Source organism: Caenorhabditis remanei, chromosome II (genome assembly GCF_010183535.1).
Source record: "Caenorhabditis remanei strain PX506 chromosome II, whole genome shotgun sequence".
In the NCBI taxonomy this organism is placed as follows: domain Eukaryota; kingdom Metazoa; phylum Nematoda; class Chromadorea; order Rhabditida; family Rhabditidae; genus Caenorhabditis; species Caenorhabditis remanei.
The window spans coordinates 10,065,529-10,083,377 of record NC_071329.1 but is presented as its reverse complement, the minus strand read 5'-3'; the positions used below and the strand labels follow the sequence as shown (position 1 = coordinate 10,083,377).

General features: G+C 38.7%; 5 protein-coding genes across 5 annotated transcripts; all 5 read left to right on the top strand.

Annotated features, from left to right (window-relative positions):
• Positions 1 to 861: 861 nt before the first annotated feature.
• Positions 862 to 1,327, top strand: GCK72_005747 (uncharacterized protein; the record flags this gene model as incomplete). The annotated part of the gene is made up of 3 exons (XM_003102403.2): positions 862 to 936; positions 986 to 1,050; positions 1,099 to 1,327. The coding sequence occupies 3 exons, from the start codon at positions 862 to 864 to the stop codon at positions 1,325 to 1,327; spliced, it is 369 nt and encodes a 122-aa protein (XP_003102451.2).
• A 143-nt stretch (positions 1,328 to 1,470) lies between these two features.
• GCK72_005746 (uncharacterized protein) lies at positions 1,471 to 2,631 on the top strand (the record flags this gene model as incomplete). Its single annotated transcript, XM_003102492.2, has 5 exons — positions 1,471 to 1,666; positions 1,710 to 1,828; positions 2,067 to 2,363; positions 2,418 to 2,515; positions 2,562 to 2,631. 5 exons carry the CDS (start codon positions 1,471 to 1,473, stop codon positions 2,629 to 2,631), a joined length of 780 nt encoding a protein of 259 aa, XP_003102540.2.
• A 289-nt stretch (positions 2,632 to 2,920) lies between these two features.
• On the top strand, positions 2,921 to 5,351 carry GCK72_005745 (uncharacterized protein; the record flags this gene model as incomplete). Its single annotated transcript, XM_003102457.1, has 7 exons — positions 2,921 to 3,002; positions 3,045 to 3,168; positions 3,228 to 3,313; positions 3,638 to 3,789; positions 3,836 to 4,850; positions 4,896 to 5,082; positions 5,198 to 5,351. The coding sequence occupies 7 exons, from the start codon at positions 2,921 to 2,923 to the stop codon at positions 5,349 to 5,351; spliced, it is 1,800 nt and encodes a 599-aa protein (XP_003102505.1).
• A 1,084-nt stretch (positions 5,352 to 6,435) lies between these two features.
• GCK72_005744 (uncharacterized protein) lies at positions 6,436 to 12,021 on the top strand (the record flags this gene model as incomplete). The annotated part of the gene is made up of 13 exons (XM_003102502.2): positions 6,436 to 6,642; positions 6,689 to 6,789; positions 6,838 to 7,045; positions 7,093 to 7,398; positions 7,449 to 7,949; positions 7,999 to 8,633; positions 8,689 to 9,122; positions 9,169 to 9,437; positions 9,486 to 9,639; positions 9,686 to 10,437; positions 10,488 to 10,676; positions 10,723 to 11,702; positions 11,751 to 12,021. 13 exons carry the CDS (start codon positions 6,436 to 6,438, stop codon positions 12,019 to 12,021), a joined length of 5,007 nt encoding a protein of 1,668 aa, XP_003102550.2.
• A 2,922-nt stretch (positions 12,022 to 14,943) lies between these two features.
• GCK72_005743 (uncharacterized protein) lies at positions 14,944 to 15,704 on the top strand (the record flags this gene model as incomplete). The annotated part of the gene is made up of 2 exons (XM_003102436.2): positions 14,944 to 15,508; positions 15,559 to 15,704. 2 exons carry the CDS (start codon positions 14,944 to 14,946, stop codon positions 15,702 to 15,704), a joined length of 711 nt encoding a protein of 236 aa, XP_003102484.2.
• Positions 15,705 to 17,849: the final 2,145 nt, after the last annotated feature.

The following is a 17,849-nucleotide window of genomic DNA, read 5'->3' as shown; positions in this document are numbered from 1 at the left end:
TCCTGCAAGCTCCTGCAGTTAACGATGTCTTGTTCAAACATACAAATTTTTCTGAATTACGGTAGTCGGGGATGCGGCGGAGGATACCCCTTTCTCGCAACATCGAAGACATATAAGTTAAGTATATGTATCACGAAACACATTGAAAACCGCTCAACAAACAAAAATACAGTTTGCAGCGGAGGATCGGGAGACGAAAAGAACGAAGAACGAGATTGAGAGCCCATTTTTTTCTGTTTTGATTCACTTCTCGGATCTTATGACAGCACCAATAACTTCTAAAAGTTTAGCAAACATCAATTTTTGTACGGAGTTTGCTCTAGCCTATAGCAGTCGGCACAGGGTCTAGGTGTGAGTAGTGAAATCGTATGCGCTCCGCTAGACATTGGCGGTAAATTCAAATTTTAATTTTTTTAATTCGCTGTTTCACTGTGGCACTTTGATACGCAGCTTAATCGACCACTTTTTGAGCCGATTTATGTCTGTTTTCCCGCATTTTCAGTCAGTTTTTCGACCGTCGCGCGTCTTTTCGAGATCAATTCTATTGAAAAAATAGATAAAATTTTTAAATATAAAAATTATTTTGAATTTCGCGCTAAAATTTCAGCTGATTTCAGCGGAGCGCGTTTATTTTCACTACTCATCCTGAGACCCTGTGAGTCGGCGCCGTCTAAAAGTTCGACCAAAATCTTCTTTGAACACCCGCGCATAACAAGAATCGCGCAAGCATACACGCGAAGTACGCAATGTAATCAGCTTGCGCAATCGCCATTTCTTCGAAAATTCAAGCAAGTCTCAATTTAGTCTTTCTGTTCAAGCGAGCGGTTAATTTGAGACATTTTCATTGAAAAATTTACAGAAATGAATGCCCCAGCTGCTTTCGAATCATTACTTCTCCTCGACGACAAAAAGTTTTACATTGAAAAAGACACAAAGGTAATTGGACTTTGATATTCGTAATTTGTATTTCAATTAATTGATTTAGGTACCAAATGCAGCAATTTTCACAATTAACAAAGAAGATCATACGCTTGGAAATATGCTGAAAGTGTGAGTTACCCTGATATGAAGTGTTATATTAATTTTCGTATGATTTAGTCAACTTCTCAAAGATCCCGAAGTACTGTTCGCCGGCTACAAAAATCCTCATCCATTGGAACACAAGATCTTGCTTCGTATTCAGACGACTAGCCAAACAACTCCAGCTGATGCTTTAACGACAGCCATTACCGATTTAGTTGGAGAACTGTCGCTACTCGAGCATCGTATCGACGCCGCTATCAAGAAATGTACATCAGCGAGTGACCATGATCGGGGATATAACTAATTTTTACTGATCTCTTCGCATTTTCTATAAATTATTTCTTCAAATTTTTGGTATAGCCTTTTCTATTTTGGGTTTCTTTCCCCATTTACTTCTTCGCGGTGACTTCAGACGATTCAGTAATTAATCATTCAATAACTTTTAAGATGAGTGCTCCGCTCATCCGAGTAAGTCGGAAACGTACCGCTGATCCTCACGAAGCTCTGATTTTGCATACTAAACGAGCAAAGCAAGCAGCTCCTTTGGTGTTCACACTTTTCAAAGCTGCAGCTAGTGGGACCGATGAGGAATTAACTGGCGCCCGTGTTGTTGATCTTCCTAGAGTGGAAAATCGAATGGAAGGTAAGGCAGAGTTTTATTATTTTAAAATGGTTTGATTATTCAGATGAAAGATTAGTCGGGGAATCATCAGAAAACCCACTTGGATTCGTAAAAGATGAAGCAGTCGGATTGGTCGGAGAGGTTGAAAAGCAACAGAAAGCAGAAGAAAACGTACAAGTCTCGGTGAGCTCATGAAGATCATGAATAGGCAGAGTTTTTTTTTAGGAATGTGTTGTCATGTCAGCCCTGTTGAGTAAAATAAAAAATATAATACGATGTGCTCTCATGTGGTTTATATGATTTCTTCGAAAACAAATGTGTTTTTCTTCGGTTTGACAGTTCGGCTTTGTCTGAATTCTGTGATAATATTTAGTCTGTTCTCTGTTATTGTATTTTCGCTATAGAATTTTTGTATTTTCAGCTCAACGGACGCCTATTACTACCAGTCACTAACTCTGAATCAGCTTCAGCTCAGGATGATGTCGTTTACGACTACTATGCTATTCACGAAAAACCAGGAAACGCAGGAATTGTAGGCGGTGATTCCGCGAACTGGGAAGCAGATATCGAAGGTGCTGACGTTCGTTTTGCAAATCGTGACGAATTAGACTTGGGAGACGACGACGACTCGGATGGACCACCTGCAGATGATGAAGATGATTCAAATGACGAAGATAACTGGCGGAATGATTATCCAGATGAAGACTCGTACGATGAGGTAAATTTGAGATCGATTCTATTTTTATCAAAGCAAAAATTAAATATTTTTCAGGATAGCGACCATGGGGACCCGTATGGAATGTTGGAGCCTGGCCGTTGGCATGTTGGTGAGGAGTATGCAGACGAAAGTTTCAATAGACGTCTGCAAAAGTTGGTTTCTAATTGTCTCGCACATTTCTCACTATCTTGTTTTCAGCATGGATCTTAACGAAGAACGTTACGAGTCGTATTTTGAGGGGGAAGACACCGATGACGATGGCGAATAATACTGTTTTGATTGCCTCGCTTCGACGTATCAACTTACAACCTTATTCACTCTTTTTTCGTCTCTTTCTTATTGTGATATGAAAATTGTTTCCTTGCTTTTTGTATTTGCTATACTAACCAGTGGAGCACCTGAAGGGCATAATAAAGATATAGGAGATATCATTAGTAAAATTCAGAATTTCTTCACATTTCTTTGCACCCGATGCAAGGAAGTTGTGAGTGTCATCGACAGTGCAATTGATAGTCAAAGTTTGAAAAAGGTTTGGTTTTAAAAGTTTCCGATTTTTTATGGGTATCCAGGATGCAAACGCACTCTGCGAAGCTGTTTTGGGATTCAATGATGTTGTTGAGAAAGTATGCAAGTCTGTTGGTAAGGATATGTTTTGAGAGAAATATTAAGACCTTTCTTCAGTTGAGGATATTCTTGGCGAGTTGTACACTCAATTAAAAAAGTTTGAGCCAGATCATTCGGCGTGTACGCATTTGCATCTTTGTGATGCTTGTATTGTTCCTGGATTCTATACGGAAGCTCCAACGTCTGTTTTAAATATTAAGCCTCGCTCCCATTCAATTATTTTTATTATTTCTGTTTCAGACAACTTCCAAATATTCAACATAAACAAGAAGTAGATGCTGCAACGTTGATTCGCGGGATTGCAAAGTTACACCACCTTGCATTCAGTTTATCCACTAACTACACTGAGCCACTACATTTTTATTATAAAAAACAACACTTTTGAACTGAATAAACCTTTATTTTAATTTAACGTTCTACTTTTAACCGGGCTATGCCAAACGCGGCACAGACGCGCCAGACTGGGTGCGTATTCGCTCCATTGCGAATTCCCGCCATAACAATTCAAATTTCGCAACACAATATTTTCTGACCTGCTTCGAAAATAGACGATTTTCTTGCTTTTTCTGAGCAAAAGCTCTTTTTATTTTAGCACGTCAGATTTTTTAAATAATTGATTTTTGTTAAAACGTGAATTTCGTATATTTCAGAGAAGTTAACAATGGTGGACGTTGAGAAAATGTCGGACGCGGAGTTGCGTGCCGAACTGACCAGTCTCGGGGCGAATGTTGGCCCAGTCACAGGGACTACTCGATCGCTATATGAGAAAAAGCTTAAAAAATTGATTGCTGGTGGTGCTAAGGTCAGTTTCCATTTAAACAATTCAATTTCATTATACATGTTTTCAGACACCTGCTCGCCCTACTCCATCTGCATCTGTTGTCGCAAAATCAGTTCCGAAGACAACACAAAAAGCTGTTCCAAAATCTCCAAGCAGAAAACCAGAAAAAACTCCTGATACTTCACGTCGCTCTATTCCTCGGGCCGCAGCTAACAGCACTATAAATTCAACATTCAATCGATCCGAGGTCGAAGAAATGAGTGATTCTGATGACGGTCAAGAGGACGAGGAGATTCTCTCTCCAAAATCTCGTCAAGCTTCATTCCGTAGTACAGACACCACCACTAGTAGTGTCGGACGAGGGCGTCCGGTTTCTTCTACACCAACGAAAAAGATGTCTCCAATCAACAAACCATCACCATTTACAACTTCATCGGCTGCTAGAATCTCCTCTACAAAAACTACGATCAACACTACCACTCGTATTCCAACAACTCCAAAGTCAGTTCATGTGCCAGTTCCTGGGCTGATTACTGATTTCACCCCTAGTTTCGCTACTTTCGGAAGTGATCGCCCCGGTGCAACTCCACCCAGAAAGTCGATTTATGCTTCGAAAGTTACGAAAGGGCTCCACGATTTGGGTAATACCACAGGAGAAGAAGATGATGATGATTTTGAAGGACAGGAGTCTAGCAGAATAATCTATAAGAGTGAAGAACCTTCGAAAGGAATCGTTAAAAACGCATGGAACAAAGTGCTTGGTTATGGATTCAATGCATCCAAGGTTCCAGGCGAGAGCTATGATCTTCGTGCTGGTTCATCTCGAGTTCGTGTCCAGAAAAATCCAAGAACTGGAAAAGTTACTGTGAAGCAGTCAAACATTTTCAACGACGCGATTTGGGTGGCATTGTATGCCATCATTATTCTTTTCGTTGTTCTTGTCATCGCGTACGCATTGACTACTCATCAACCGAAAACTGCCAATCTTGCTGGGTACTGGGGAGTTTTGAAAGCAGCTGGACGAGATTCTATCAACTTCTTCTACAATTACGCCATCCTACCAATCGCAACTCTCGGCATTCGTAAGTGTGCAGTTTCAAGTTTTACGCATAAATAGTTTTTTTCAGTCGTAATCATTGGAGCAGGGATTTATCTCGGTCATCGAAAATACAAGGAACAAAAGGAAATAGAGGAAAACAAACTTTATGATCTTATTGAGAATATTACTGACCTCATCAAGGCATCAAATGCAGAAGGGGATGAGTATTTATCGCAACCTCACGTTCGTGACCTCATGTTCCCACCAGCTAAAAGGTATGTTAAACGATAAAAACGTCGCACTTACATAACCATCGCAGAATGTAAGGTTAATATTTATATTAACAGAGGAGTTCGGAAATGACTGTTCAAGTTATCAGTATTTTTTCAGACGCGCCGCCGAAATGACTCGCTGGGAGAAAGCAGTTGAGTTCATTGATACCAATGAGTCGCGTGTTGCTACTGATGTCCTCGTTCTCCCATCAGGAAACGAATGTGCTGTCTGGAAATGGGTTGGCAATAAATCGACTCAAAAGAGATGGTGAACTACTACCAATTGCCAATTGTACATTGTTTCAAACATAAATTACAAACTAATTTTTTTTATTCTTCTCATCAGTTACTTTTGATTCTCATTTTACTACGTTTTTTTCTGCCTTTTTCTAATTGTAATTCACCTATTCCTGGATGAATTTTGCAATGTTTTGAGTGTTTTTTTCTGTCCAATCTTACATTTTTATTGTTTTCAACTTTTCGGTAAAATAAATGTATAGACACCGAAAAAAAATCGTCTTAAACATTACCATTTTCTAGCTAAAAATTGGAGATCGATTAAATTTGTACAATTTACATTGCTTCTGTTAATCCATCGTTTGCCGCCCATAAGTAAGATCTAGATTGATTCGAGTTTATCTGAAGTCGCGCCCTGTTTCAAGAACTACATTCAACTGAAACTGTTCTTTATATTATTTCTCATCTAAAGGAGGTGGTACCGAAAAAATCACCGTGTTTAATCAGAAGCCATATAGACATGTTCTTTCGCGACATGTCGCGGTCCATTTTTGTTCTCTGCTAGTCTGCACTCTCTCCTTTTGAATGAAAACTGGACTGCAGTTTCTCGCTTTCTCCGCTCTACTTCTCTACCACCCGTGCGCGGATGGATAAATTTTATTTAACTAATTCAGCTTTTTGCGATAGACTTTTTCAATTATAAACAATGCTGATAGTTTCTAAATAAAATACTTTATTTCACATTCAAAATTTAGGTACTAATTTAAATAACAAATATGTTTTATTTTAAATTGGTCAATCATGTCCGCTCCAAATTTTACTCTTGATTTTTTCTGCTGAAATGATGCAGCGATGCAGTTGTTCAATTAATATATTTGACGAAAAACTTTTTTTTTCTGAATTAAGTTGCGAAATTCTCTCTCACAATTATTAATTATTGTGACACATTAAGTAGTATTGCATATTTTCTAAAATCGTTTCATCTTTTATAATGACTGTTTATGTTTCAATCCTTTCTCTAATGTGTTCTAATTTCAGCTGTTCAGTTAGAATTCATATCTAAACGAAGATAGTTTATATCCTACTTGAGTTAGCATTACTCATTGAAATACACTAGCGATGGGAGTTCCGAAATTCTACCGTTGGACTTCGGAGCGATATCCGTGTCTGAGTGAGGTGATCAATGAGTCTCAGATACCCGAATTCGATAATTTGTATCTGGATATGAATGGAATCATCCACAATTGCTCACATCCAAATGATGATGATGTCACGTTTAGAATCACGGAGGAAGAGATATTCATCAATATTTTTGCTTACATTGAAGTGGGTTTCGTAAGCACTCGCCAGGTATCTAATAATTGTTTTGCAGAATCTCTATAACTTGATCAGACCTCAAAAGGTGTTCTTCATGGCCGTTGACGGCGTGGCTCCACGAGCCAAGATGAATCAACAAAGAGCGAGACGTTTCATGTAATGAATTTGTCTTTCTGAAATATAATCACGCAGAAAATCTTATAGGTCTGCTCGTACTGCTAATTCTCAAATGGAAAAAGCAATCGCGAATGGCGAAATTTTACCTACAGAAAAGCGGTTCGATTCGAATTGTATTACTCCGGGTACTTATTTTATGACTCGCCTTCACAATAAACTTGATGAATGGATCAAAAAGAAGTCAGCTTCGGATTCTCATTGGCAAGGACGGAAGATCATTCTCAGTGGCCATAATGTAACGGGTTTCAATTGTTTGAAAATCAAACAAATCAGTGTTTTTAGGTTCCTGGAGAAGGAGAGCACAAAATCATGGACTTTATTCGTACCGAGCGGGCGAAATCAGGATATGATCCTAACACTCGTCATTGTATGTACGGTCTAGATGCTGATCTCATTATGCTAGGAATTGTCTCACATGAACCGCATTTCTCGTTGCTTCGGGAAGAAGTTACATTCAATTCACGTCCAAGAAAGAATGAACAGAAAAACAAGAAACCAAAACGAACCGATTCAGATGTCAAAACATTCCATTTACTGCATTTGTCACTCCTCAGAGAGTATCTGGCATGGGAGTTCGCTGATGTTAAGGTATTTCGTCGATCTGAAGTAATTTTATTGATCATATTTTTAATTTCCAGGAGTCTCTTCCATTTGCTTACGATATGGAACGAATTGTAGACGATTGGATTATGATGGGTCTTCTTGTTGGAAACGATTTCCTTCCACATCTTCCGAGTATTCATATTCATGATGATGCTCTTCCCCTTCTCTACTCGACCTACAAAAAGGTTTTGCCTACCCTCGATGGATACATCAACGAATCTGGCTACTTGAATCTGGCACGCTTCGAGAAGTTTTTGGAACAGCTTTCGTTGAACGATAAAAATTCGTTCATGGACAAACTAGAAGATGAACAGTTCATGGAATCGAAAAAACTTCGTCCGTCTCAAAACGACATTTTTCAAGAGGCATCGGTCGAAGAAGAGCTCGTCGCTTTCGAATCATCAGATATTGAAAGTGATGCAGAAGATAAAGATGACGAAAAAAATGAAACCGATGAAAACGGTGACGATGACGCCGCATTCGTTAGTGATCACGAAGAAGAAAACGAGTCAGAAGATAAATTGAGCGGGAAAGAGGTATATTTTGAAGATCAATTATTTTTTATATAATCATTACTTTTTCCAGCTCTCCTCTGAAAACTCCGATGATGTTCTTTTGGAGGAAGAATTCAATGATGAACTGGCTACACTTGCTTTATCAGGAATGGATGATGCCGATTTTGCGAACAACGTTGAAGCGTGCTGGACTAAAACTTTAGACAATCAATTCAAGCGTCACAAAAAGTCGTACTATTCCGATAAACTTCGGTACAAAAACATATCCAAGACTGAACTTCGTGCACAAGCTGAAGGATATGTCCGAGCAATTCAATGGAATTTACATTACTACTATCACGGATGTGTTTCGTGGAGTTGGTTCTATCCACATCATTATGCACCGTTCATTTCGGACGTTCGAGGATTTGCGAACATGAAAATTGAATTCGAACTTTCACAACCTTTCCATCCGTTTGAACAACTTCTCGCTGTACTTCCAGAAGCATCAGCCGATTGTCTTCCAAAACCATTACAAGAATTAATGTCATCAGATCCAACAAAGTCGATGATTCATGATTTTTATCCTGCAAACTTTGAGACCGATTTGAATGGCAAACGAAATGATTGGGAAGCTGTCGTTTTGATTCCTTTCATAGAAGAAAAACGTCTCTTGGAGGCTATCGAATCGAAGAGAAATCGACTGAGTAGAGAAGAAAATATGAGGTACGTATTTTTATAAGAGACACGTAAGTTAAGTTTTATAAGGAACAATTTTCAGAAATACTCATGGCTGTCATATCGAATGTATTTCAACTCGTCAAGATGACGGCCAATGGAGCGTTATTCGCTCGGAGCTTCCACAAGAAATCTATAGAATACCGAAAGAACAAGTAAAATGGGGACTACTTCCAAATGTGAAAATGGATGTATATTTCCCTGGTTTCCCTACAATGAAGCATCTCAATCATTCTGGCCAGCTTAAATTTGCCAACTGTAACATCTTCGGAATGGCATCTCGTAAGGAATCGATGGTCCTCAAAGTGGAAAATGAAAAAAGCGAAAAAGATATCATTGAATGGGGTTCCGAGTTGTGTGACGAAGAAGTTTGTATCGATTGGCCTATTCTTAAATTGGCGAAAGTTGACTCAATATGGGGAGGAGAGGACAAAATAGTGAGAAAGTTACCCGGAGATGATGAGATCATAGTGAAAGGTTAGTTTGAATCAAAATAACAACCTAGAAAATCTGTTTCTTATAGATATGAATGAGGAAGAAAAGCGTCAATGGCAAGCTTACGTGAATCAACTCACAGAGAGATTGATGAGTCGATACGCTATAGAAATTGCTGGACAAAAAGATTCGAAGGGAAAACACATCAGACCCCCTATTGCGTGGGTTCGCAAATTCACTGGGTTGGTGTATGAAACCAAAGAAGGAGAGGATGGCTCAGCACCTACTCTGAAGGCTGTAAAACAGTGGTCGAGCCCACAAACACTGATTCCAGTTTTGTTGCCTCTGGTTGTGAAAGTAAGATTTCAAACAAAAAAAACTTAACATCAAAATAAAACCATTCAGGATGTTCTTCTTGAAAACGCACGTCTTCTTGCTGATCTTCCAGTTCCTATCGCTTATCCACAGCAATCTGTCGTCTGGATCACAGACACCAGAGTGGCTCTTTACGGAATGCCTGGAATGGTTGGTGGTTACAGAAATGAAAAAACTTCGAACTGTGAGTGTTATTTTTAAAGAGATAGCTAACTATTTCATCATTTCAGGTCAAGTTGACGTTGTTGGAATGGTCTCCGATAACAGAATTGCAGTGATGGAAGAATTACGAAAACAAGTGGATCAGAAATCCCTCCGATGGATGGCTGGATATGATTGCGCACGTCAATGTCAAGTCGATGTTCGTCTTTTTGCTCGAATCACTGGAACAATGTTCCTTTGGAATGAACCACGTGCACGAGTAGAGAAAGGTCAACAATTGTCATCTGATTCTAAAATCAATTGCGGATTATGTTTGAAATTCTCGAAAAGAGATATGTGCGTGGCTGATTATACTGATCGCACTGAACATACAAACCACAAAGGAATGACAACCCGAGTGTGGTCGTACACTAATCTGACATGCCGACTGATCACAGAATACAAGAAAAAATTCCCAGAATTGTGGAGACATCTGGAATCAGCTTCATCGACTCAAATGGACGATGTCTATTACGCTGAAGACATTTGGGCGGAAAAAGTTCGTGATCATAGATTCGGAGAACTGAAAGAGTTCTTGGACAATCTTCCTAGCCGTGATGCAGAGCAATTGAAGTGTGGGACGGTTTATGTCGACCGACAAATGATTACTGAAGTTGAGAAAGTAATTAGTGCAGACCCCGTAAAAAAGCCAGTTATGGGCCGATTTTATGTTTCGCCTTCTATTCTCTTCCGATATGAACTGTACGATGGAAAAGTGCAAGCGGATTCGGAAGTGGAGTTTTTGATTCTCGACCGCGTATCAATAATGTCTTCTGATACGGTAAGTTTACTCGAACCGAGTATTAAAGATTAACGTTTTCATGTTTTCAGAAAGTTCCGAAAGTTGTCCAAGGAACCGTTGTTGGTATTCATGACGACAAAATTGATGTTCTGTTCGATAGAGAGTATGAAGGCGGATCAAAAGTCCGCGGTTCCCGCCTTACTTCGGCGTTCCGTGTTCCTCGTACCGCTCTTTTCAATATTACTTTTGGTCTGATTAGAAAAAATGATAAAAATAAGGTTTGTGGAAATTCAAAATTTCAAAACATTGATAACTTATTTTCAGAAGAAGGTAGATCAAGCATTTGATGGCGCATATACTCCATTGCCGCAGAAAAATTCCAAGCATCAACAGAAAAATAATGATTGGCAGCCATCGACTTCAACACCGTCCACTTCTAGTTCTTATTCAAATTCAAAGAATCAGAAGAACAATTCCAAGAAAGATAATCAGAAACAATCAAAGAAAGAGAAAAAGTCCGAAAATAATGTGATGAAGCGAAATAGTGTAGAAACACCCGAAGCTCTTACTAATTCGTTGAATAAACTTCTGAAAATTAAGTCTGGAAACCCTCAAGCTGCAGCAGCGTCGTCGTCTTCTGCAACATCTTCTGAAGTACCTACTACTTCAGGAAAGCAAGTATCTCTCATGGAGTTGCTCGGAGGGTCAACATCCAAGAAAAACACACAATCTGGACCTCAAATGCTGAAGAAGCCTGATGGATCGAAGAACTTGGAAGATATTGAAATGAGCAACAAGAATCAAAAACAAGAAAAGAAACCGGCAAATTCAATTCTTCAGCAACTATCTGATGCTCAAAGCAATTCGAAGAAACAAAAACATCAGAAGAATCAGAAAGAAAAGAAGTCGGATGATTGGCAAAAGAAAAGCGACGTTTCAAAAGCTTCGAAATCTTCCAAGAATTCAAAAGATAATAACAACCAGAAACCGAAAGTTGAAATTTTGCGAAAGACATCTCCAACACAACAAGAGCAGCAACACGCTATACACCAAACTCATCCAGAACAACAACAACATGCTCCACAATTCAAGACTTCGTCACCTCAGCTTGCTCATCCACAACCGTCTGGTCCATTCGTGATGTCGCCTCCAAATTTCAACTTCAGTGTTCCACCACCAGCTCATTTCAATCAGCCTCCTATAGCTATGTTCCCCGGAATGGTTCAAATGACACCGATGGGACTGCAAATGGCTCCTATTGGAATGGTAGGACAACACAATCAACATAACATGGGATATGATAAGTGAGTTTGGAAATAATCTCATCTCATACTCATATTTTTCATTTTCAGCAGACGTCACAACCCAACGTTGACTGATTTTAAGCCATCAGCTATATCTCGTCGACCCAACCATCGTTCTACTAATCAACCACCGAAAGTGACAATGATCACAAAACGAAAGACGGTGACCCCACCACCTCTTCCGGCAGAAGTAGATAAATCAGTAGAGAATAAAGCTAACACACCACCGGCCAGTTCCGAGGAAAAATCGAAAAAGCCACGAAAGAAGAAGCAATCTCGTCTGGGAGTCAACTTCTGCAATCCATCCCCATCTACTTGAACACCAATTGCAGCAATCATCTATAACATTTTTCTTTATTACAGATTATTTATTTCTCCATATTCTCAGAAAATAAGCGACTCGTTTTGTTCTTCTAATTCCAATCAAGTTTGAATCGTGTAACATTTATTCTTGTCTCCTTTTTGTCACCCTGTTTCTGTCAACTTCTCGATAACGCCCCTCCCGGCTCCCAATGTGAGATAATCCTACAGTACTGTCCTTGTATCTTGTTTTTTTTAGAAAGTAATAAAAGTAATAATGTCGCAGTATTTTCTGTCTTTATTAAAATGCTTTGACAATAATTTAGATTCTTCCATTACTAGAAATCGACAAATGGTCTTCTGGCGGATCGAATGCTCCAGATTCCGAAAGATCTTGAGAAGCTTTTTGGAGAAACCTTTCGACGTATGCATTCTCCTTTCCTGCAGAATATTCTGAAGTCTGAATAAACTTTGTTGTCGTTTCCACATATTCGGAATCAGTTGACAACGTTTTGTATCCTGGTGCAGAAGCTTTCACGAAATATCGATAAATCGATGTAGTTGGAGCTTCTGTCGTCGTTTCTACGTAATTGGATTCAGAATAAAAAGAAGAAGAAGACTGATAATATCCAGATGTTGATGTAGCATACGGAAGATGGTATTCGACTGATTGTGGTGTCTGGTAAACTGGTTGTGGTGAGAGTGGATATCCACCCCCGCCTCCTCCGACAGGTCGACGACGTTCCGGACATTTACAATGTCCAACATAACCCCCAGATAATCCAGGTTCACCAGGCTGAAAAATGCAATGAACCGAGAGATTTGGCATCATTCACTTACTGCTCCAGGTGCCCCTGGCGGACCATGAATACCGTGATGACCTGGTGCTCCAGCAACTCCAGCAATCCCTTCAGTCCCCGCATTTCCCAAATTTCCATAGTCACCATTGTCGCCTGGAGGACCAACAACACCAGGTGGACCTGGTGGTCCAGGAAGATTACGGTAGATCTTTGAATCCTCTCCTCGCTGTCCAGGCCATCCATCTGGTCCGAAATCACCATCATATCCAGATTCTCCTTCTTCTCCTGTTTGACCAGGGAAACCTTCGTATCCATCGAGTCCCGGATTTCCATTCTTTCCAATCCCTCCTTTATCCCCTGGTGGTCCTGGATCCCCTTCAACTCCACGTGGACCTTGTGGACATTTCACACATCCCAATATAATAACACGATCCTCTGCTTGTAACTCCCATTCTGTTCCATTCCCACCATCAATTCCATCTGGAGCATCTTCTCCAGGAGATCCTGGAAGACCTGGGGGACCTGGAGGACCACGTGGACATGGATTTCCATAACATTTTATATCAGTATCGGCTGAAATTTAAACATTTATTTTGTTTGTAAGGGAATTATGGATTTTACCGCAACCCTCTTCATTATCATCTCCATCTTCTTCAGTGTAATATCCATCAGTCTCTCCTCCACCTTCTCCTTCATCCTCTTCCACTTCATCCTCCTCTTCTTCTTCATCTCCACCATCGTCAATCTCCAAAAGTTGTGCCAATCCTCCTTCAGTCCTTCCATATTTCATTTTCATCTCTCTTGTTGACATATTCCGAATGACTTCTGTAATGAGCTGCTCCGTTGAACTTTCAGATGTTTCCTGTTTCTCCAGATCTTCAGAATCCTCTTCATTTTCTTCTGTTTCCTTCTCTTCAATCCCAACATCATCTGGATTTTCAGTCACTCCCGAAGTAGTCTGAAATATAAATTTCTCATTCTCACATTATTTGTTTTTCCTCACAATTTCAGTTTCCCCCGACTCATTTTCAGAATCACTTTTTGATTCTTTCTTCCAATCAGAGTTCCGATAACCTTCAAATTCAGTGAGTTCTTCTGCCACTGGGACCAATTGTTTCTGATATAAATGAGGTAGTTTCGGCGGTTTTTTCATTTTCCGAAGTTTTGATTTTCGAGTTTTTCGTTTCTTCGGAATACTGTTTTCAGTCTGGAATGATACTTATGGATAGTTTTTTCCCTTTATCAATGAAATATTGTACCTGTCTTCTCGATCTTGTGTGTATTTTCTCGAAATCAATTATATCTTTCCAGGCAGCTTTTTCGAAAGTCTTAAAAATTAAAGTAACTTTCTGATCTCAAGATAAATGCAAACCTGGAAAAGAATCAATTGACTCTTGCATTTCGCTTCAAATGTTTGCAAATCTGTTGAAAAATAGACTAAAACAATCAGAGAGAATACGAGGAGTACTGTAGGAATATACGCTAGTGTTTTGAAAAAAGAAGAAGATAATGGGTGCATGAAGGGATGAAAAGAATTATTCCAGCTATATGTTGTTTTTATATAGATGCAAAAAAGAGAAAATAAGTGGATTAATTAGTGTTACTTTGTAGGTTATTACTGCCAAATTGATGAGAGAAAACTAGTTTGTTCGGATATTTGTAACCGTTAGGTATATCTGAAGACAGTAATATTTTGAATTGTTTCAGATTTTGAAAGTATGTATTGATTTCAAGAGTAATGTCGTTAATGATTTCAGGTTTTCAATAGAATCTTCATTCTCTTTTCCTAGTTTCCAATGATATTAAACTCAAACAGAGCTGCGCAGCCTCCAGCGGAGGCCCTCTCAATGCATTGCATGCAGTACTTTGAGAGGGTCTATGCAGGAGGCCGTGAGCTGCCTGCACATTCTATGGTTCAGTAAAAATCTTGAATCAATCAATAACAACGCTCGAATAGCAACACGCCTTCTGTCCTGTGAGTATATTGATCAAGTAGTATCTCATTGAACAAGTCATTCGCGTTTCCATGTTATTCTACCCAGTTTTCTATTTTCTACCTTTCTTTATTTTTCACATATCTCCTTCTTTTTCTTTTGTTTCTCTTCAACCTCCCTTTAGACTCAAAATTTCTGTTTTCAGAAATGAATCGACTTCGAAAAATGTTCAAACGGTCAGCGACCGTTGCGCCGGAATCGGTTTCCAACACGGAAAGACTAGAAAAATTGAAAAAAGAATATGAGATTCTTGAAAAAGAAATAAAAGAGGAAAAAGAGAAAAGAAGAGAAATTGAGCAACATCTTGATAAAGTTCGAGAAAGATTCGCTATTTCTACTCTAGAATGTGTCTTTTCCGAAATGGAAATTCAACGACATGTTGAGAAAAATGAGACTCTCGAGAAGACAATTGAATGTCAAAAGAAAAAGTTGAGTGAGTTGGAAAAGCAGCAAGAGAAAGACAGAGAATGGGATTACATTTATGATGTTCTCTCGAGAAATTCATCGACTTCTTCTAATTTTCAATCACTGTTCGGTTTATTAAAAACTGAAAAGGAGCAAACTAAAAAGTATCGGAAGAAGATGCTCTACGTCTATAAAAAACTCCAAGAGGCACAGGAAAAGTCAGATGAAACAACGAAACCATGGAAAATGTGCGAGATTTGTGATACCGAGTATGGAGAAGCTGCGGACAGTGTTCCAAGAGTTCTTGGTATGCTTTCGAAATTATAAACTTTATCAATAACATTTAATAATTTTCAGCCTGCGGACACACAATTTGTCACACATGTGCCACAAAACTAGCGACTTCAGAATACCTCAGATGTCCGTTCGATAGAAAGTGCACCAACTTAAGCAACTGCACATTAGAAAGTCTTCCGAAGAACTTCACCGTTTTGCACATGTGATGATTTGACAAGAGACGAAGAACTTATTCAAATTTCGAACCTAAGATCCACCAATTTTTTTTGGTTTTTTTTTCAAAAAATAAAGCTTTTTTTGTATTTCCGTCCAAAAACACCAACAAAAGAGGTTATCATATATGTCTATTCGGAAACAGCAGCCAAACAAATTTAGAACATTAATTTTAAAATATCTCTCAAGGTTCACAACCTGGTATCTTTCATAATCAGTGAACAACTTTTGAGCGAAAAATAAGAAAGACTTCCAGAGTTTATCAGATATTGTTCTGATTTTCAGACCTAATTTATATTCTGTTCCTTCTAATGAACAGGTGTTGGTAAAATTGAGTTCTCTACTTACCTCTGCAAACGCATTTGACATACTTCTGTATCCCCAGGAACTCATTTCTATATCTTGTTATTGATGTTTTTAAATTTTAGTTAAAGCAAATTTTCGTTCAATAACATCAAATATTGACTTATTCTCTCCCTTCACAATCAGTTTTCCTTTTTCCTAAAGAGCCTTACTTACTTGAATTCAAAAGAATGCATGCAAATCCTCCTCAATTCCACATTCATTTTTCTCACCAACCACTTTTCAACTGAGAAGAAGAAGAAGCATGGCAACCGAAGGGGGATAATCCTCTCTTTGAATGTCCAACTTGGGGGCACTAGTGCCGTCTTAATCTTCTTCTTTCTTCTTTCTCCTCCTTCTACAAAATGCTCTTTTTAAGAGAGACTATTCCAGAAGGATTTGGTCGCTCTCTTACTGGAATAATTAGTGTTTTCCTTTTATTCGGTCATCGTTTTGTTTGGCTTCATCTAGTTTGATTTAAACAATTTTCATAATTCTAAACATTGAGTGACTGTTTTATAAGAAGAGAATACGTGTCCCTCTTAATTTCTATTGAATTAATCTTCCCATCTCGACTAATTACCCCTTCTTGCAAAAAGTCTTGCATTCCAAAATCTCTCTTTCTCTCCAGTTTTTGTTTCGAACCAATGATGAGCATGAAAAAAAAACATATCTAACCCACCCGATGAAATCCAATTTTGTCTTCTTCTTCTCATTCTCCTTCTTCTACTTCTTCCAATTTTAACCCGATTTTCTTTGGACCTTTTCCGTTTCGGTCATTTTCTTTTCTCATGACCACCTGCATTACGAAATCTGTCTTGTTGTTTTCTGAAAGTACTTTTTACTGAAAAACCTCCCGAAAAACAAATAAAAAGAATTCAAATAAAAACTCGTATTCAGTCGTAGACTGTGTTCCCAAATTATCCATCTCAATTTGAAGAGGTTTAGGATCTAGAAAAAATCGAGTGGACACGTACGGATCCAGTTAGAAAACATAAGCATAGCTCTGTAGGAAAATCGAGGATCTCTCTGTCATATTTTACTCGCAACAGTGAGATCCAGCAGTCTCCGAGCGACAAAGTAATATGTCTTCATAATTCTACAGAAAATATTGGTTAGAATCGATGCATTTTTCCTAATTTACGATTCCCAAAAATGTAAATCCTCACTTCAAAGATACCCATTTCAGTTCTCTGAGCCCCATGTTTGATCTTTTAATATTCTGGAAATGGTACAAGATTCCGTGGCATCCAGCTCCATAAAGCTCTCCTAAGTACGTTTTTGCCCTTTCAAGTCCTTTTTCTTTTTCATTATGTGCATACATATCCATCAGCCACGTCACCTCCTTTTTTCTTTCCCCATTATTCCCATTTTCGGCATTCTTCTCCTCGTTTTCATTTCCCGTTTTCTGTCATTTTATTCTCATAAAATGCCCCGTTTTCTAGTTCAGATCTTTTTTAATTTGTGCTCCAAAACCGACTATATAGCTCATAAAATTTGTTCATTTTCTTAAAAAAAGACCGCCCATATTTCCTTGGAAACTCTCATTTCAAATGAGTGTTTATAGGGCGTGAAGAATATGAAAAAATACAAAACAATAAGCTTTTGTTCATTTTTGCTAATTTTTTTCATTCTGTAAACTCATCGTTTTCGTAGTTCCTCAATTTCAGTGATTCCAATGACTTCCTGGTCCTCATGGCCTTCCATTTGATTGATGATGTTATGTTATTTCACTTATCAATTTCAAAAAGCTGTGGTGGTCTCAAGGAAAAAGAGATATTGTTGGAAAACAATGG